The sequence below is a fragment of the Tupaia chinensis genome, unplaced genomic scaffold (assembly GCF_000334495.1).
Source record: "Tupaia chinensis unplaced genomic scaffold, TupChi_1.0 Scaffold000688_1, whole genome shotgun sequence".
NCBI lineage: Eukaryota > Metazoa > Chordata > Mammalia > Scandentia > Tupaiidae > Tupaia > Tupaia belangeri.
Window position 1 is genome coordinate 6,156,072 of NW_006160211.1, and position 21,826 is coordinate 6,177,897.

Below are 21,826 nucleotides of genomic sequence, written 5' to 3' on the forward strand. Positions count from 1 at the left end.
GAGATACTTATCACAGAGACAAAAAGTTGAATGATGTTTGCCAGGGGCTGAGGGGCTGGGGAGTTATTATTTAGTGGGTTTACAATTTCAGTTCTATAAGATGAAAAGTTATGGAGATGAATGCTGATGATAGATGTACAGTTTATGAATGTATTATGCATGAAGTTAATATTTAAGAATTATGAATGTATTTAGTATCCCTAAATTGTACACTTAAAATGATTTAAGATGGTAAATGTTGCATATATTTTATCACCATTAAAAAAGAAAGGGGGACACACATCTCCTCAAACTCAGGAATGGAAAAAATAAATAAATAAAAAAAAAATAAAAACATCCTAGCAGGAAAAACTGAGGACACTTTTGTTTCTTAAAAGAAAATTTTAGTTGTTTGCATTCAATTGCACAATATAGAATGCTGAATTAACAAGAAAGGGGATGAGGCTTAGCTCTGACATGATCTAGCTGGGAATAATGCTTACTATCTCAATAATGTAGTTGAACAACCAATTGACTAGGTAATCTTAAAACTCTCTTATAAATCTAATACCCTATGCTCTAAAAATAAATGGCTTCTGAACATGTAAAAAGATACTCAGAATAAATAAAAATTAAAACTATAGTATAATTGGTAAAGCTCAAGAAAATTGCTAATAGGCACTGGAAAAAGTATGAGAAAATAGAAACTCCCATACTTTGCTGGAAGGAATATAAATTAAGGTCATTGTATATTTGCCCATGAGAGAATGAAAAGCATACAAGGTTGTTCTTTGTGGTCTTAATTGTAACAGTAATAGACTAAACCCAATACATTCATACCAGCAAAGGTCTACCGAATAAATTGTGGTATATCCATATAACTGGATAGAATGTGGCCATTAAAACATATACACACACAATAAGAGAAATCTCTTAAAGTACTAAAATGCAATGTTTCCAACATTAACATTAAAAGAAAACAGAATAGTGTATATTATATACTACTGTTTATATATATACATATACATGTGTGTGTGTATATATATATATATATATACACACACACATATACACACACATATACACACACATGGATATATCATGCCAGAGGTCATGTACATGAGATAGAGAGAAAATGACCCCCAACAGAGACCTGTCTTCCTCACATTAGGATCCTGAGCACATGTGCTCACAACTTGTCTTTCAAGCAGCGGGGCTCCTGACTCCAACCCTAGTCCTCACATGCAGAAGACATCCTGTATGCAGAGCATCACAGGACTGGTCCCTATTGTTTCATTCTAAAAAGGAAATAAATATTTAGATTTGTGTACATATGCATGATCTATCATTGGACATATTCACGAGGAATGAGTACCACCTGACTTCATAAAAGATTCAGACTGTGGGGTAAGAGACAGTGTTGAGAAGGAGACTTCTCACTTTTATCTTTTCCTACCCTTGAATTAGGAATCACATAAATGCATTATCTACTGAAAAATTAAATAAAATATTAAAAAGAGAAAATTATCTCAAGTTAGTTTCCTCCCAACTCACTTACTATATTAAGGTTAAAAACTTCATTTTGATTTTAAATGTCTAGATATAAATATAAAATTCTTATGCTAGAAACAAAAAGACAAACCTGAAATACAGCACATCATGTTGAGGCTGAGATATCTGACCTTCATTTGTTTCAAGTGATGGGACTTCTTCCTTTATTGGAAGGCCATTTGAATTTTTAGTAGTAGCTTCATTCTTATTTAAGACATGTTCTATAAATTAAGAAAAATATACAAAAAAAATTTTTTAATGTTTTTGCCATAGGGTGTAGGTGCTCACCAGAGAAAGACAGAGAGAGATGGAAAGAGAAAAATCACCCTTCTGCAAGTGGGAGGGGAATGGTCACACTGCTGCAATCCCTTCTCCATTTTCTCAGGATTTAGGGCACACACGTGCCCAGCATGTCTTCCATGCCGCTGGGTTCAAGACTCAAACCACACAGCCAGCTTCACAGAATCTACCTGCCTTAGCCTCCATACCATCTGCTGGCCCCATAAATTTCTTCTTTTAAAAAATTGCTAGTGGGTGAGTGTGCTTGCCAGAGAGAGAGAGAGAGAGAGAGAGAGAGGAAGCACTCCTTAATGGGAGAGTCATGCCACGATCCTTTTTCCACTCCTCCTTCCTGTGAGGATTTTGGGGCATGCACATGCACATGACATGTTCTTCAAGCAGCTGGAGCTGGGATTTGAACCATGGTTGGCCACATAGGATCCAGCTCCCTTACCACACTGCACTACAAGGCCACACTGACATAAATGTCTAAGAAACAATTCGTAAAATATCATCTCCTACAGAATGATAACATTAAAAAAATCTTTAATTTTTTCCAGTGAATTTAAAAATTTTATATCTAGCCCAATCATTTCATTCACATCTTTTCTAATGAATCTTGTCATATTTTTCATTTCTTCAAATTACAATTATTTCTCCTCGCTGCTCAGTCTGTATCCTTCATTACTACTCTCTCCAGATGTCTTACCCATGCTTTCTCATCTTTTTGACCCCAAGAGTTCATATCTCTGAGCCATATGGCAGAAGAGTGTTCTAATCAAATCTGATAAGTCATAATTTAGAAAAGCAAAAAGCTAATTAAAATATCATACCTCCATTCCAAATTGTTAAAGAATCCAAAGGACATTGCAATTTACTTGAATCTTGCTGTATTGTCTCAATAGAATGATTCGTTTCATATTTCTGTGCCAAAATTTCTTTCACTGCTTCTTGAGTCTTGTCACTAAAGACAATAACAAAAATTATGTCATGAAACATGAACTCCATTCAGTGGTTTTAAAATTTTGTTGCTCTTCAAAAATCTGAGATAAAATAGAAATATTTCTATTTTTTTTTAATATGTCTATTCTGGAGGGGAAATACATAGTAGGAATGTCCATCTTTCCTAATTATAATGAAATTAACAATTTTTGAAGATCTCTCAAAGACTATGAAAAGACTATAAAAAGAGCTAGCAGGTAGTGTGGCAGGACAGCTGGATAGCACATGGCCAACTGCACAGTTCGCGTCTTAGACCTGCCAGCTTGAATAGCATGCCAGGCACATGTGCATGCATGCTCAAGATCCCAAGAGGAGAATGGAGAAGGGACTGCAGTGTGGCCATCCTCCCAGGAGGTGATTTCTCATTTTCCCTCTCTCCCTCTTTTTCTCTTTAGTAAGCACAGGTATCTTATAATAAATTGAAGAAAATAAAGAGATAAATAAATAAATAAATAAATATAAAAATGACTATAAAATACTATTAACTAAACACTTAGTTAATAGTACTGGATGCTGCCGAGTAGTTTCTAGTAGGTTCACTACCATCGAGTTTGCGAAAGAAAACTGGAACCACGTAGCCGGCCATGTGGGATCCAGCTGTCATTAACCTCCACACCACCTGCCAGCCCCATGTATTTCTCGTTTTTCAAGTTCATCGCTTTTGTCTTGAGAGATTTTCTAATGTAATACTTAGCCACAGGAAAAAAAGGCATATTGGAGCTACAGTATTATAAACAGTAATTTTCTTCTTTCAAAAATTTTACTTCTAAATTTATAACTAAGTTATTTATGAAGGGCCCAAACCCACAAATTTCACAGTAAAAATAGTAATAATACACAGGAAACATCAAAACTGTCAAAGTACCCTTCTGAAGTTTTTCTGAAAGAACAAATTTTCAAGATTTATATAATTAACACAGTTCACTCACTAACATTAAAAAAATCAAGGCCGAATCTAAGAAATGCATGTTACCCATCTTAACAAGAGCCATTGATAAGATTGTATCCTTACGCTTCTGTTTTTAAAGGGGTCCAGGTGTAACTGGGTGTCAAGAAAGCATTGGCACTTCTGGGCGTCATAGGTGTTACTTGATAGGTCTTCACACCATCCAGTGGCTGAAATATAAAGTCTTTAGGTGCAAAGGAATTCTTCCATTTTGTTCTTGCAGTGTTTGTGTTAGGTAAGTTTTCCATTTTTGATAGGGTTCCATCTGGAGCCATTCCACCTGTGGCACTGGTTTGTGAATTCAAAGTATTTTCTTCACTATCGATTTTAAAAGAAATAACCTAGATATAAGTTAAGAGAGTAGAGTAAGAATTTGCTCTTCTAGGGATATAGTCAACTAGTTTTCACAAGACCTAAAAATGTGACAGTTGAGATATCTGCACCTCATGAGTAATTTAAAAAAACAAAACAAAACAAAACAGAAAAAAACAGGTATAATTAAATGTATAAGTGGAATCAGAAGACCAGTCTTCAGACCAATTACACTAAACAATTGCTATAATCTGAGAGGAGAGAGAACCATTCCTTATTATTAAATAATACCTTTTGGTATTAAAACAAATTAAAATACATGAAAACTAAGAGGGAAAAATTTATTTAACTACCAAATATGTATCTTTTTATTTAAATTACATTAATAAATAAAAAGGTTTGTGTCAGAAATCGATGCTTACTGGATGACTACAATTATTAAATGCCAAATCTGTTTTAAAATTAACCTTAGATTATAAATGTTCTTATAAGAGTAGTACTTTTCAATGTGACACAATAAGATAAACCATATAAAATATGAAGCATATTTTCTTTTCAAATCACTTATTACTAGGTATTTATATACCTAGTTTTCTAGGTTTCTCATTTTTAATGAGGTACAAACTTACATCACCATATTTAACCCAGACAAGAGTTTAAGTGATTAACACTATCCCTTAAGCCTAGCATGGCAGAGAAAGTGAAAACTAGTAATAATCCTTAAGGGGAAACAGTCTCAGGGGAGAATCTATAAGGCTCAGTTGCTTGTCTGTGAAGATTTACCTGCATTGCCTTCCTTGAATCTAGTCAGGTTACTTACTCCCTATTTTTTTTCCTTAATTTTTTGCTATAGGCTGTGTGTGCTTGTCAGAGAGCTAAGAGAGGAAGAGAGGGAAAGTGATAAATCACCTACCTAGGTGGTCATGCTGCAATCCCTTCTCTTTCATTCTCCTCTTAGGATTTTGTGCACACATGTGCACATGCCCAAGTGTATTTTCCAAGCCACTGGTCTAAGACTTGAATCGCACACTCAGCTATGTGGGATCCAGTCATCTTAACCACCACACCACCTGGCTGGCCCTGGGTAACTCTACCTTTTATAACAAAGGAACTGTAGCTCAGGGCTGGAAGGTAGCATGGTGGTTGGGGTGTTGGACCGCCACATGGCTACCCACAGTTTAAGTTCCAGACCTGGCAGCTTGCTTTCTTGTTTTCCCTTTCTTTCCTTCTATCTCTTACTGGATGAATTAAAAAATAATAATAACATCAACAAATGGAATTAAATAAATAATTCTTAAAAAATAAAAAAGGAACTGTAGCTTGAATTATAAACCAAAGGATTGGGTTCTCAATAGTGCACCTCTTTCTTGAGGACCTTCTTAGACTGCTAGATGCTGTCAAAAATGTTAGCTTATTTAATTCTTAAACCCACCCTATGCAAGTATTTCATATTACAGATAGGAAAACAACTCATCTATTACAAAACTTGCCTAAGGTTATGCAGTTAATTAGAAGCACAGATGATATTCAAACCCAGGCCGAAACTGAATTCCAAGTCAACACATTTCATGCTATACCATCTCTCTCTTAGCTAATTCCCACATAAAGGCTTCTCTCAGGTGTGTTTCCATTATTTGTCTTCATCTTCTGTTAATCAAATTGTGCTTTCTCTACCTACAAAGCTTTCAAGATACTTGAAAATAACCATGATAACAGTAAATCCTCTTGCTCTTCCTTGTTCAAGAGGCTTTCTTTAACACACGTATAGGTTAACTTCCTAAAGCAGTTCTGTATGCTTAATTTCAGCCTCACAAAATTAGCAATGAAGTTTTCAAAGCATATAAAAACAAACAGGTGTTTATATTCTACCTTGTCAGGTTTTATTTCTATCTTTTTGGCAGGTCTTCCTTTACTTGGTGCTTTTCTTTCTGGTTCATTATCTAAAATAAAAATAAGACATCCATTTTGACTAGATAGAAAATACTGCATTGCAAGTATGAGGTAATTTGGATTTTTATCCTTTAACATATTATAAAATGGAATAAAAACAAATAAAACTTTCTACCAATAGGCAAAAAATCTGTTTTATCTTTTTCCTCCAAATATCACATACAGGTTGAATACCCATTACCTGAAATGCTTGGGACCAGAAGTGTTTCAGATTTTTGGATTTTGGAATATCTGCATATATATAATGATACCTCCTAAAGATGGGACCCAAATGTAAACATGAAATTCATTTATATTTCATGTACATCTTATAAATTGTCTGAGGTAAGTTTATGTTGTCAAGGTCAGGAGTAAGACTCAGGCAGGAGGCATTACTTCAAGAGAGTTTATTGGGACCAGCAGTTAGTGTAATGGCTACGTCAATGGACTCCCATGTAGTCAACCATGGTTTGAGTCCTGGCTTAAACTCGTGCACGGTGTGTATGTGTGCATGCCCAAGATCCCGAGAGGAGAATGGATTATGGTGTGGCCATCCCCCCAGGGCATGATTTCTCGCCTTCTATCTCTCTGTCTCTCTCTGTCTTTCTGGAGAGCGCAAGCGCCCTATAAGCAAAAACCTCTCCATAAAAAAAGAAAGTTTATTGAGCAAAAGCGCGAGGGGCAGGGGAGGTTCTAAACCAGAGGTGGTTCAGCCTGCCCATCAGGAAAGAGGGTCCTTTTATAGGATAATCAAGCTTTCTGGGAGACTATCCATGATCCATGGAAATGATACAGTAGGGGAGTTATGCACGGTGGGATAAGCACACATGAAACATTTTATGTTTTTATTTGTTCTGCTTCTCAGGAGTTAGACCTCTCAGTACTCACTTTGCATGACTGTCTACTACTCCCTGGATCAGTGTGACCTTGCAGTAGTAGTACTGGAATGTGGGCTCCTACCAAGGCCAAGTCTGGATGTCTGGCCTGCAGCGACCTCAGGTGGCGCTCAGAAGAGCTTTCCTACATGTGACCTCACAGACCATACTTTCTATTGACCGAAACCCTCCTGCAAGGTCAGGTGTGGAAGTTTTCAGCTGTGGTGTCACGTTGGGGTTCAAAGTTTTAGATTCCAGGCCAGCTACAGGCTGCAGGTGGTTATATGTCACTGTGTGATGGTGGAGTTATCTGGGAAGATCCTGGGTTCGGATCCTGGCTGGCCCTGAACATGCCTGGCATCCCCAGTGGCATACCCGTGATTATGGCTGGCTGGAGGCTGGGGTAAGACCGAGACATGATAGGACCCTGGAAAGGGTTCTAGTCTTCCCTGACCATGAAATAAATTAAAAAGCACGAAGAGCAACAACTAGAAACAAGCAAAAAACCCCAAGATTCCATTACTCAGTTTACATGTCAGGGTCTGTTTTTCCAGTTTTTTCCTATGTCCACATATTCACATAATTTTTTTTAATTGTGATCCTACTGCTTATAGTTTGACCTCCTTTTCTTTGCTTGCTTAATAGATCAGGAACCACTTCTATAAGTGTTCTTTTACAGCATTATTCTTAACGGTTACAATGTATTCCACCAAATGGATGAACTGTGATTTATTTAGGCCACAAATTTTTCACTTTGAAACACTGTTTGTACTAATTCAGGTTCTTCACTGTTTTAGCACCCACCTCATGTCAACTGGACACTGAGACAGAACCTACCATCAGGAATTGGAATCACCTATCTCCTCCTTTCTTACTCAAAGAAGTACATACTGATTTTAAAAATTAAACACAAAAGCCTGAAGGACCAAATCATTCTAGTTCAGTTACTGATTACGGAATGGCTTACCATGAGTAGCTCCTGTGGTGGGCTTTCTTGTTGTGGTAGAAGAGACTGTTCCAGCAACCTGCTTAGCCACTTGAGTGGCTGATCGGGTCATTCTCACCAAAGTGGGCCCGACAGGCTGTACAACTGTGGGAAAAAATAATCAACTCAAATGATCTTTGCAATTATTAAATTACTGTTGTCACAGCATCTGAGTTTATAATAAGTACTAATATTCCTACCTTTTTTCTCTCTGTCCAACACTTTTTTTTCAGAAGTTTGTCTCTGTCCAGGTCGAGCTGCTCGAACATCACTCCCATTATTAATCTATGTAAGAGATTAGGTGCTATGTAATTTAATTGCGCAAATGAATCGGACCATATTTTTCCTTTGTAAATTGATGCTACATCTGAAATCAATTACAAATAACCCAACAAAAAGATCTAGTACCTTAAATAATATGAGATAAAGAAAAAAGTTTTCCATTATATAAATTTCCTTATACCTTTTACTCAGAATCCTAGAATTTAGAAAGTGCTGATAACCTAAGCTACTACAAACAGCTGACTATAACCCAAGGAGGGTCCTTAAACAATACTAGGCAGGACCAGCTGATAGCGTAATGGTTACATTGCTGGACTCCCATGGGGCCAAGCAAGTTTGAGTGGTTCGAGTTCCTGACTCAGTGGCATGAAACTCATACCAAATGTGTGGGCATGCATGCCCAAGATCCGAGAGGAGACTGGAGAAGATGGGATTGCGGCTTGGCCATCTCCCCTCAGGGGTGATTTCTCGATTTTGTCTCTCTGTCTCTCTTTCTTTCTGGTGAGTGTACATAGCAAAACAAACAAACAAAAAACAAACAAAAAAAACAAACAAAAAAATCTTCTGAAAAGAAAGCTCTTTTATTGTTTACTCTTCCATTTTTTAAAAAATGACTTCACTTAAATAGCGACCTCAGTGAGATCCTCTTCTATGACTGCCCCCATCAAAATTCTACTCCACACCCATGTCTAGTGCCCTCCAATTTTTAATCTCCTCCATCAGACTTCTGACCATCTGATATGCTTTATTTTTTTAAGAGCCTGCCTTACATGTAAATTTCATGAAGACACAGAATATTTTTGTTTCATTCACTACTGTATCTCAAAGCCTAGAACAGTATCAGGAACATGGCAGTCACTCAAAATCTGCTGAACACATGAACTCAGTTTCCTAACCTGATAAAGAAGCATTTATTTACTGCTTTCATCCTTGACCACTTCGAACTACTTTAGTAACCCTCCTAAATATCTCCATCCTTAATGGCATTTTATGGACCCCTATGTGTATATCACCTACCTCACGTGCTTTCTTTCCTATCTGCATTTGGAATGTATAACAGGAGCTCAATAAACAAGAGTGTGACACAAAGTTTGCTATGGATCTCATAAGAGCACAAAGAACACTTCGGTGAAAATACCCTTTAGCATCTAGCCAAAAACTATACTGTTAATGTGTCACCATACCAGTAACAGTGATTTTGGGATCTGTCAACTCTAATACATTACTATGTTTGAATCTCATATAATATTAAAAAGAGGTCCAGTGACAATGGTACGGGCTGTAAATCACTGTTGCATAATCCTGGAGTTGTATGGGAAGCCCTGAGTTCAAATCCTGGATGAGCCTTGACACATAGGGCACAGCCTCACATGCCCACAGTCCTGGCTGTCTGGAAGGTCAGGGAAAGGGTCATAGTATGAGGAGGCCCTGTTAAGGGTCCATGTCTGTCTGTGTCTCTCTCCCGACCACCCTTCTCTTTTTTTCCAGAAGTAAAATAAATTTTGGGAAAAATAACGTACTCCTCTGAGAAAAAAAAGTACAACTTGTCATCTCAGTAACAATAAACTATTAATTATACCTTAGTCTGCTCCATTAGGTCTTTAGCCTTTGACCTTGTAATCCTTGTCGAAGATGGAATAGCCTTAAATGTCAAAAGAAGATAATGTTAAGAATGAATCAGTAAAAGTCCATTTACTTCCATGTCTCATTATGAAATAAAATTCCCACTTTAAAGTTACATTTTATCCTTAATAATTTATGGCAAAAAGAGAACTTGCTAACTTCTGGGTTTGGCTTGATTTAAATTAAGTTTAAGTTAATAGCTTCAAAACTCACTCATATTTATCACTAAGAGAAAAAATTTCAAATCATGTTTTGCATGTATTAGAAGGCTGATTAATGTAATTAGCTAGACATATTTAGGAAGTAGATAGAGGAGCTGACTAGAGCACTAAGATTTTGAAAAATTTGCTACAGGGTATGTGCACTTGCACCCTCTGGCGGGAGATGGTCATGCACAATCTCTTCTCCATTTCTCCTTCCAGAATTTTGGGGGCACACACCCAACAGGTTTTTCAGGTCATCAGGTCTGGGACTTGAACCATCCAGTTGGCCATGTGGGATCCAGATACTTTAAGCATCATGCCACTGGCTGGCCCTGACTATTTGTTTTCTCTTTATATGAAAAAAATAATTTATAGCCTACTTTCCTAGTTTTATCAACTTGCTTTCAAATCTCATGATTATGTACTTGTCTCTTGATAATAAGAAAACATATTTGATCACAAAACGTGAAAAAAATAACGTGGTAAGAGAAAGATTAAAGGGGAACCAGCAGTTAGCATAATGGCTATGTCGCTGGACTCCCACGTAGTTGACCGCGGTTCGCGTCCCGGACCCAGTGGCTTAAAACTCACGCCGGGCGCATATGCTTGCATGCCCAAGATCCCGAGAGGAGAATGGAGGAGAAGGGATTGCGGTGTGACTATCCCCCCTGGGGAGTGATTTCTTGCTTTCCGTCTCTATGTCTCTGTCTGTCTGGCAAGCGCACGCCCCCTATAGCGAAAATCTCTCCAAAAAAAAAGAGAAAGATTAAAAATTGATAAAAGGGCTGGCTGCATGGTAGTAAAACTCTACCCAAGAGAAGTCAATTCCAAATGGTGACCACAGTTTGACTCCCCAGGCATGTCAGCCTGAAACACGGGCATGTCAGGTACATGCAAGTGCCAGTATCTGATGGGCTGGAGGACTGGTGGAAGGGGATCATGGCATGACCAAACCCTTGCATCTCTCTCACATGTGCATTCTATCAAGAATAAAGGAAGAAACTTTAAAAAGTGGTAAGGTATTTACCAAGTTTGTAAAATCACAGAAGCATAATCATAGACTTCTCTAGTTTAGATGCCATTTCCCTCTCTAAATCTCAGTGATAACCTAGTTCTAATCAAATCAAGCTTTCCTTTAGCAGGTATAAGGGAAGCAAAATTCAGTGATAGCTATCATCTTAAGAGATTAACCAACAATTATTGGTGAACCAGGCAACAGGCACCACTCTGTAATACTGGAGCCCATGGAAGACCACAGTAAGATCTGGAAGCAACTTGAAATCCACCAAGTGGTTGCATGCACTGTGATCCTGACTGTATGGAAGGTTAGGGGTGGAGAAATCACAGTGTAATTAGACCCTATAAGGGTACCTGGTTCTCTTCTCTCAAAAGGAGTAAAATAAACTTGAAAACAATTATTTGTGAATCTGTTACATAACACAACAATATACCTCTTCCCTTCCCTACATATGACATTTTTAAAAAATATGTATTTATTTTATTTATTTACTTATTAAGTTTGCTACAGGGATTTTATGCTCACCAGAAAGAGACACAGAGAGAGGGAAAGTGAGAAAGCAAGCTGCCAGGTCTGGGACTTGAGCCATGGTCAGCCATGTGGAAGTCCAACGCTTTAACTACCATGCCACCTGCTGGCCCCCATATAACCTGTTAAAAATAGTTGTCTGAGGACCAGCAGGTGGTGTGGTGGTTAAGGTGCTGGATACTCCCACATGGCCAACCATGGTTCAAGTCCTGGACCTTGTGCTCGCTTTCTCACTTTCCCTCTCTCTCTATCTCTCTCTCTCATCTCTGTGTGTCTTTCTCTGGTCAAATTAAAATAAATTAATGAATAAATAAAATAAAATAAATAAAAATAGTTGTCTACAGACTAGTGATTGGCATCCTACCTATTCTTCAAATGGCAGCTTAAATCTGAGTCCAAGGAGACTTCTTTGGTTTCCTTTCAAACAGAAATAATCTCTTCCTCCTCTAATATATATTTAAAAATATCACCTCATAGCTTCAGAATCATCTTATCTCTGATTTTTCAATTGATTTTATCCCTCACCATCTACAGTCACCAGTCCCAGCAAATGTATTTCTTAACATGTCCTATACAGGAACCAACAGGTAGCGTGGTGGTTGAGGTGCTGGACCCCCACGTGGCTGAGAGCAGTTTGAGTCCCAGACCTAGAAGCTTACTTTCTCATTTTCCCTCTCTTTGTCTCTCTCTGTCTCTCTCTGGTGAGTGTACATGCACTATAGCAAATTTTAAAAAAGAGGGAACCAGCAGTTAGCGTAATGTCTATGTCGCTGGACTCCCATGTAGTCGACCGCGGTTCACGTCCAGGACCCGGTGGCTTAAAACTCACACTGGGCGTGTGTGCGTGCATGCCCAAGATCCCGAGAAGAGAATGGAGGAGAAGGGATTGCAGCGTGACCATCCCCCCTGGGGGGTGATTTCTCGCTTTCTGTCTCTCTGTCTCTGTCTGTCTGGTGAGTGCATGCGCCCTATAGCGAACACTTCTCAAAAAAAAATTTTTTTTAAATAATAAAACTAAATAAATAATTCTTTTTAAAAAACAAAAAGATATCTTATATCTATTTCTTCCATTTTAAATTTATACTTATCCTGGGTCACCTATTTTACTACAATAGTCTCACAGCTGGTCTTCCCATCTATTGGGCTGTCGGAAAAGTCATAATGTATTTTTCTATGCAAAAATGCATTAGGACTTTTTTGATGACCCAATATAAATGCTTCCCTTGGGTCAGCCCTGTGGCCTGATGGTGAAAGGAGCTGGATTCCACATGGCTGACCATGTGGTTCAAATCCTGGTCCCAACAGCTTGAAAAACATTCTGGGCATGTGTGCATGTGTGCCCCAAAGTCCAACAGGATGGCAGAGAAGGATTACAACATGAACATACCCCATTGAGGAGGTACTTTCTTCCTCTCTCTCTGGTGAGCACATCCACTCTCTGGCAGATTTTAAAAAGCATATGCTCCCTTTCCAGACTATAATCTTAAAGACTATAATTTTCTGGAATTATTAATTTGACATTGGCATTACCTCACTTATAAAACATCCTTGACTCTACATAAACTATGAGATAAACTTCACATCCTTTGGCATATTATTGTTTGGCCTGGCTTTACCCATTTTCCCAGTCTTATCCTATGTCTGCTGACCCATGGTTGTCTCAAAAGAGCTGGTTCTCCTTCTTCTGAGCTACTATAATGCCCTTTCCACTCGCCATCAAGTAATTAAGTAAATAAAGAAACTAAAGAGAAGAATTTATTTTAGTTATTGAATCTCTTAAAGGAAATTCCAAATAAAAGAAACTATTCCTCGATATCAAGATCCAATACTAAATTTACCTGTTTGGGCTCAGTTTTCACAGCGCTCTGTTTTGATGAAAGAAAACAAGGCATATCAGGTCTGTAGAGACCCACTTTAAATACTCCTCGTTTAGCTTTCTCTCGCTGCTCTTTCAGCTTTCGCAGTTGCTTTTCTTCTTTGTACTTCTGGAGCATTCGTTTTCGTTGATCATCTACAACAGTTTTCGTCGACGCTAAGCAGACCAAAAACAAAACAAAACATGGTAAACAAAACAGTTCAGATAGAAAGTTACATGAATGTCTATAAAATCATTTTTTTCTAAACTTCAACTGCTCCTAAGAAATGCTTTCTTGATAACTCCTTAGTACTCTAACCATGCATTACTTCAAAGCTTAGTCTTTCAAAATCCCTATTCCTTTTACCCTTGCTTGTTCAAATATTTATTAATTCGTTATTATGTACAAGGTATGTATTATAAGTTAACCAGCCTCCAAGCCAACCCCAAGCGATGTTCATGCCCCTGTGCCGTCGTCCCCTTTGCATCAAACAGGGCTGACCTGTGTAACCAAGATAGTATTATGAAAACAACTGGGTGACTTTCAAGACAAGACACCTCTTGCCTTGCTCACTCTTGGGTCACTTAGTTTGGGGAAGCCAGGGGCCATGTGAAGACTCAAGGAGACTTGGGACCAGTAGTTAGTGTAATGGCTGTATCGCTGGACTCCCACGTAGTCGACCGTTCAAGTCCTGGACCCGGTGGCTTAAAACTCATGCCGGGCGTGTGTGCATGCATGCCCAAGATCCCAAGAGGAGAATGGAGGAGGAGGGATTGTGGCGTGGCCAGCCCCCCTGGCGGGCAATTTCTCACTTTCTATCTCTGTCTCTCTCTGTCTTTCTGGCGAGCGCACGTGCCCTCTAGCAAATATATCTCAAAAAAAAAAAAGAAGAAGAAAAAGAAAGACTCAAGGAGATTCAAACAGTCCTATAAGGATGTTCAGATGACAAAGAAATAGGGCCTTCTGCTAAAAGCCAGTGTTAACTTGCTAGTCATGTGAGTCAGTCATCCTGGAGACAGATCCTCTAGCCTCAGTTAAACCTTCAGATGCATCCCTGGATGAAATCTTGACTGCTACTTCCAGAAGCACCCACCTAAGTCATGCCCAAATTTCGGCCCCACAAAAATTGCGTGAAATAATATAATTATAGGTGTTATTTGCTATATTAAATGTACTCTGTTCTTTCTCATCTGCTGGAAGGATATTCTTCCAGCAATTTACTTTTATTCATCTACCTTTTTCTCTATACTGGATTATTTATCCAGGTTCTTGGAGTGTCAGACAAAGAATTGAATGAAACATACAAATAGTGTAAGGAAAAGGTAGTTTATTAAGTAAAAGTAAAAGTATACTCCAGAGAGGTAGGAGCGAGCCTGCATGGACAGAGAAGGAATGGCTCCAAAGGCTCCAAGAGTTGCATTCTGCCGGATTTATAATTTTTAACCAAGGTGGTGTGGTTGATCATTGGCTGGGCCCACTGATCGCTCTCTTCTCATTGGCTCTATCAAATGTGGCTAGGCCTACTTATTTCTCATTGGCTCTATCAGATGTGGTTTAATCAGCTAGACATTCTGCACTAATCTCTTGCCTACATTACCTAGGGTGGGGAATTTTCTGCCCTGATCAGGTTTTCCTATCTGGCCACATACATGGGCAGATGCTCTGGCCCTCTTACCTGTTTCCATTTACTAGCTTTCTCCTGCCTCAGTGGTACTGCCATTCTTTCTTGAATCCGTACGGGTCTGGCCTTAACTCCTAAACTTCACTGACACTACTCCTAAACTTCACTCCACTAACACTACTCATCAAGATCAATAATGATCTACACTGACCATTGTGAAATTGATGATCACTTCTAACACTATTTGATCTAATGAAGCAGTGCTGGCTGACAATTAACCGGTCTCCTTTTAGATATGCATTTTTTCACTTGGTTTCAGGGATAGCACAGTAATCCAGCTGTCCTCTTTACTTTGTATTGTACCACAGTTCTTGGCTAGTTTCTCCTCATGTCTTCACTCTAAATATTGGAATGCTTCCTCTTCTCTCCTTCTTCCACATCAGAACTCTGGATAACCACATCCAATCTTACAGTTTATAACACCAATGTAAGTTGACCACTCCTGAATGTTTCTCCCCAGCCCAAATTTCCCTCTAACTCGTCTTATGTATCCAACTACCTTTTTATCATCTCCCCTACAGGGCATCATAAATGTAACATGTCCCAAATGAAGTTTTTTTTGTTTTAGAATTAATTTATTTAACTTTATTTATTCATTTATTTTAATTTGACTGGAGAGGGATAGAGTGAGAGAGAGGGAAAGTGAGAAAGCAAGCCACCAGGTCCGGGACTCAAACCGCAGTCAGCCATTAACCACCAGTGCCACATGCTGGTCCCCCAAATGAACTTTTAATCTTAATATACCCTTAAAAAACTGTTCCTCCCTCAGGCTTTTACAACGTCATAGTAAATGGCCCTCCATACTTTTAGCTGCTCAGGCTGAAAACCTTGGAATTACACCCAGTTCTTAATATAGGTAGATATTATGAGCAGGGAATTCCAATATGCCAGCAAAGGGGACATCTGACATATCAATCACTGTTACAAGGGACGTAGCCAGACCCCTTGGCACCAAGAGAGGAGAGGTTACCTCACCGAGATGCTTGACCAAATCCTAATTCCCACTGGGGCAAAAAACTAATGGGACAGATAGACTCTATGAGGATAGATGCTCATACGGTAACAACACATATAATGGATGCTCATAATCTACACTGGGTATGCATAATTGGGTAATCAGATTCCTTATCTGAAGGAAGTATGCAAGTACAGATTTAAAAAAAAAAGCCTGAGAATTCAAAAGATATAGCTACAATGACAGGCCTCGTCTCCTAAATATTCATGACCAGATCCCAAAATAAGAGTAACACTTAGTGACATTCCCAGGTACAGTTGCCCTTTTCTGAAGTACCTGCATGCCTTTCTGGAAGGTGGGGTGGTGGTGGTGTATTTCTTTTCTATTACAAATCTTCATTTTCCTATTAAAATTTCTCTTTTCCAACTTTACAAGTGACGTCATTCTGTGTCTCACAGGTGGGTCTCTAACCTTAGAGATCTAGACTCAAAGAACTGAGTGTTTTACACAATGCAGTTCAGCTCTCCTGTCCCATAACATTCTTTCTTTTTGTTTTTGCGATAAGACACATGTGTTTTCCAGGGACAGTGAGAGGGAAAGTGAGAAATCACTACCCACCGGAGAGGGCCATGTTGCAATTCCTTCAATAATGATCTACACTGACCATTGTGAAATTGATGATCACTTCTAACACTATTTGATCTAATGAAGCAGTGCTGGCTGACAATTAACCGGTCTCCTTTTAGATATGCATTTTTTCACTTGGTTTCAGGGATAGCACAGTAATCCAGCTGTCCTCTTTACTTTGTATTGTACCACAGTTCTTGGCTAGTTTCTCCTCATGTCTTCACTCTAAATATTGGAATGCTTCCTCTTCTCTCCTTCTTCCACATCAGAACTCTGGATAACCACATCCAATCTTACAGTTTATAACACCAATGTAAGTTGACCACTCCTGAATGTTTCTCCCCAGCCCAAATTTCCCTCTAACTCGTCTTATGTATCCAACTACCTTTTTATCATCTCCCCTACAGGGCATCATAAATGTAACATGTCCCAAATGAAGTTTTTTTTGTTTTAGAATTAATTTATTTAACTTTATTTATTCATTTATTTTAATTTGACTGGAGAGGGATAGAGTGAGAGAGAGGGAAAGTGAGAAAGCAAGCCACCAGGTCCGGGACTCAAACCGCAGTCAGCCATTAACCACCAGTGCCACATGCTGGTCCCCCAAATGAACTTTTAATCTTAATATACCCTTAAAAAACTGTTCCTCCCTCAGGCTTTTACAACGTCATAGTAAATGGCCCTCCATACTTTTAGCTGCTCAGGCTGAAAACCTTGGAATTACACCCAGTTCTTAATATAGGTAGATATTATGAGCAGGGAATTCCAATATGCCAGCAAAGGGGACATCTGACATATCAATCACTGTTACAAGGGACGTAGCCAGACCCCTTGGCACCAAGAGAGGAGAGGTTACCTCACCGAGATGCTTGACCAAATCCTAATTCCCACTGGGGCAAAAAACTAATGGGACAGATAGACTCTATGAGGATAGATGCTCATACGGTAACAACACATATAATGGATGCTCATAATCTACACTGGGTATGCATAATTGGGTAATCAGATTCCTTATCTGAAGGAAGTATGCAAGTACAGATTTAAAAAAAAAAGCCTGAGAATTCAAAAGATATAGCTACAATGACAGGCCTCGTCTCCTAAATATTCATGACCAGATCCCAAAATAAGAGTAACACTTAGTGACATTCCCAGGTACAGTTGCCCTTTTCTGAAGTACCTGCATGCCTTTCTGGAAGGTGGGGTGGTGGTGGTGTATTTCTTTTCTATTACAAATCTTCATTTTCCTATTAAAATTTCTCTTTTCCAACTTTACAAGTGACGTCATTCTGTGTCTCACAGGTGGGTCTCTAACCTTAGAGATCTAGACTCAAAGAACTGAGTGTTTTACACAATGCAGTTCAGCTCTCCTGTCCCATAACATTCTTTCTTTTTGTTTTTGCGATAAGACACATGTGTTTTCCAGGGACAGTGAGAGGGAAAGTGAGAAATCACTACCCACCGGAGAGGGCCATGTTGCAATTCCTTCTCATCTCGGGATTTTGGGCACATGTACACATACACATACACATGCACCTGGAATGATTTTTTGGGCGGATGCCAGGTCTAGGACTTGAAATGCCAGTCACCCATGTGAGAGTCCAGTGTCTTTTTTTTTTTTTTTTTGTAGAGGTTTTCGCTATAGGGTGCGTGCGCTCGCCAGACAGACAGAGAGACAGAAAGCAAGAAATCACCCCCTGGGGGGATGGTCACGCCGCAACCCCTTCTCCTCCATTCTCCTCTCAGGGTCTTGGGCACGCATGCACACATGCCCGGTGTGAGTTTTAAGCCACCAGGTATGGGATGCGAACCGTAGTCGACTACGTGGGAGTCCAGCGACATAGCTGTTATGCTAACTGCTGGTGCCAGAGAGTCCAGTGTCTTAACCATTGCACCACCTGCTGGCACATATTCTCTTTTTCAATTTATCAGGAAATCATATTAGTTCAACTTTCACTAGTCTTTGTTGCTACCATCCTGATCAATCACAACTACCAACTAAATTAGAGCAATAGTCTCCTAACTAGTCTTTCTAAGACCATACTCGTCACCTTGCAAACTCTTCTCAACACAGCGGCTGTGATCCCTTTACAACATAAATCTGATTACGTAAACATTCAATAATCTATTAATGTCTTTTCAGTCAGAGTCAAAGCCAGTGTCCTTCTTAGTGGTTTTTAGGGTTCTACTGGATCTAGCTCTCCTGCTCATTTTCCAGCCATGACTGTCTCCGTGCTTTCTCAGGAACATACCAAGCCCAGGCTACTTCTAAGCCTATGCAAATAGAAACTAAAGGATATTTTAAGAGCATATTGACATGATTAGACTTTCATTGGAATGATTTGGGCAAAGCCAAAGAGCACTTAAGAGGACAAGAGTATAGGCAAGGAAATGACTTAGGAGGCAATACCATCACTTCTTAGGCGGAAAAATAAGTTGCATTCTTTAAAGGCCACCCCATATCATTCTACAGCCTTGTTTCCATTTCCTAAGAGATGTCATTCTTTATTCTCTCACCTTCAACTATAGGGGAGCCCATTTACTTTGACCTTTAAACATATATCAACCATCTCATCTCAAAAACAAAAGACTCTCAGAACATCTTTGTTGGATTCTTTTCCCTCACTTCCCTTTGGAATCACAAAAATGACCAATCTGGAAGAAATATTCTAGCCCAACTCTTCTGCCTTTATAAAATCAGTTACGCTACAATACTTCGAACATTTTGTGTCACATATTATATTAGTCCTGGAAAATAATATAATCAAAGCAGTGAACAGTTAAACAACTTGATACTTCATTACTTTTTCTATAAAACTTCGGAGACTATCTTTTTCTGCCAGTTGTCCTTATTTTCACTGCTACCTAGTTCCTAATTCCACCTATGGAAACACAACTTAAACTTAATAGTTCAGTGACTCCCTCTGGTTAAATGCAAAAATCATTTCTCAGTTCTCTTCCTCCTTCCTTGTGGCACCCCTTGCCTTCTAAGACTCTCAATTTCTATTACTTTACTGAGATTATTCCTTTCTTCTTTAATTAGTTCTCTATTTTTTTTAATGACCCCAAATACTTTGGGGCAAATTATAAGAATAAATTCTTTGCTTTTTTTCTCTAAGAAATGTTTCCATTGGCAAAGAATTATTTCATGAGTTCTTTATTTTATTTTAAGTTTTTTTTTTAATCAATTTATATCTTGCCAATACTAACCTTATGCTCTAGAAATAAGAACTTTAGGATACCCATAGGACAATATATTGGTAGATGAGAAAGTACTATAATACTGCATAGGTGAATAGCTTTTAGCCTTGGTAGAGACCTACTCAGCCTTTATCTTAAATAGACAGTATTTAGTTGTAGAAAACACAAGTTATTTAAAATAGTATTTCAAAACTTCACTCCTCTGAGAGGTTTTTTTTTTTAACTTCATTTTGTTTTATTCACAGGCATTAACCAATTTTAATTCACTCTACAAAGTACTGAATTAAAAAAGACTTTTACTTACTTGGCTTGACATTGGCCTTTTCTGGAACAAGCTCTTGACAAGTCTCATCCAATTCAACAAGAATTCTACCTTCCAAGTTTGGAATGTTGACATCTTTCAAACCAAAGTGTCTGTTTCGTTCATATTCTTTATGCCTATTTTCCTTCTGAGACAGTGATTTCCTGTGAGCAATTTTAGCTCTAATCATGTTAGTACTTAAATCCTTTTTGTGTCTACTGGCAAAATACGACGAAGACATCCTGTCAGGGAAGAGAAAGAAATCAACTTACATGGCTTTTCATTTTATTATTTAAGATATTAAGATTCTAGTTCATCTCCTGTCCCATCTCGGAGCCTCCTGAAATAAAAATATTAAGATGCACTAGAAAACTTTAGGTTAAAAAAAAAAAGGTCTGCATAAGAAATGCAACAAATGGGACCAGCAGATGGTCTAATGATTATGTCACTGGATTCCCATATGATTGACCCCAGTTCAAGTTCCAGACCCTGTGGCTTGAAACTCACGCCTGGGCATGTGTGTGTGTGCTCAAGATTGGGAGAGGAGAATGGACAAGAAGGGATTGCTGTGGCCATCTCCCTGGGGGGTGACTTCTCACTTTCTATCTCTCTCTGTCTCTCCAGCGAGTGCATGCACCCTATAGCAAAAATCTCTCTAAAAAAAGAAAAGAAATTCAACGAACTAAAGTGTTACATGATTTTACGCAATCAATAGAGCAGAAAAAAACAAGAATCCATTTGACCTGGATATAATAACATTCTCCTTTAAGAGTGCAGGGTAAGTGCTAATGGATTGTTTTTCATCAAGAACTCTCCTCTACTATTTCGTTTGTTACATCCTGTGAGTATTAATATCAAATACTAAATATTAAAGAAAAATTAAACGTATGTACTAGTTATTTCTAAAATACATAAAAAAGAGAGCATGTGCCAACACTAAAAGCATATTTAATTACCACAATAACCTAAAAGATAGTTACGATTATCGCCAATGTAGAGATCGGGTAAATTAACTGTCCATATTAACCCAACTAAAAGGTGGTGCACCTGGGATCTGAAGCCAGACTGAGTGGCCCTTCACACACATCTTTAACTCTAATATCTGGCTGGCTGGAGTTTCTTCCAGGTTGAAAGTCTAGAATGTGTTAGTTAGTATTATTTGCCTAGAGGTTCTCAGCCGGCGCGTTTTTAGTTGTCACAGAATCTGGGAGGAGCTAATGGAATTTAAGGTCGGGCTAGAGATGCTGAACGTCCCACTGGCCTTTAGGCTGAAAAACTGTCCCACCCCAAAGGCCATTACACCCTAGTGGTAAAATGCTGACCGCTGCATGAGTCATAACAGACCCTCTTTAGGAGGATCGTGTCACCAGCTTCCAGAAGAACAGGCAACACGATCCTAGAGGAGCCTTCCCCTGAGTGGCGTCCCGCTAGCAGTCCCCGGTCCACAGACCCGTGTAGACCTTACCTGGAAGTGGACCAGCGTCCTCCCTCCAGCTTTCCAGCATCCACCTACCTGAGGCACCTTCTAGCGTGAATCTTCACCCAAACTAAAGATAAAGAAGCCCTCTCGGTCTGGACGACTGCCGCCGCCTCCGAAACAGAAGCGCCTACGACTCGAGCCTCCGCAAAATTCAAACTTCCCTCACCGAGCCTCTGATTGGAGGGGCTTTAATCAACACTTCCGGGGGAAGCGGCC

At 39.0% G+C, this 21,826-nt stretch overlaps 1 protein-coding gene across 1 annotated transcript in view; it reads right to left on the minus strand.

Annotated features, from left to right (window-relative positions):
* Window positions 1–21,765, minus strand: part of DLGAP5 (DLG associated protein 5) — a 45,200-nt gene extending 23,435 nt beyond the window's left edge. Inside the window, exons 1-10 of the mRNA XM_006160588.3 lie at window positions 21,644–21,765; window positions 20,134–20,372; window positions 13,351–13,544; window positions 9,720–9,782; window positions 8,059–8,143; window positions 7,841–7,963; window positions 5,939–6,009; window positions 3,824–4,098; window positions 2,643–2,773; window positions 1,622–1,751 (exon numbers count right to left, since the gene is read on the minus strand). Coding sequence (XP_006160650.1) covers window positions 1,622–1,751; window positions 2,643–2,773; window positions 3,824–4,098; window positions 5,939–6,009; window positions 7,841–7,963; window positions 8,059–8,143; window positions 9,720–9,782; window positions 13,351–13,544; window positions 20,134–20,371 — 1,310 coding nt within the window. The 5' untranslated portion in view covers window position 20,372; window positions 21,644–21,765. The remainder of the gene's footprint in view (window positions 1–1,621; window positions 1,752–2,642; window positions 2,774–3,823; window positions 4,099–5,938; window positions 6,010–7,840; window positions 7,964–8,058; window positions 8,144–9,719; window positions 9,783–13,350; window positions 13,545–20,133; window positions 20,373–21,643) is intronic.
* Between the last annotated feature and the right edge of the window lie 61 nt (window positions 21,766–21,826).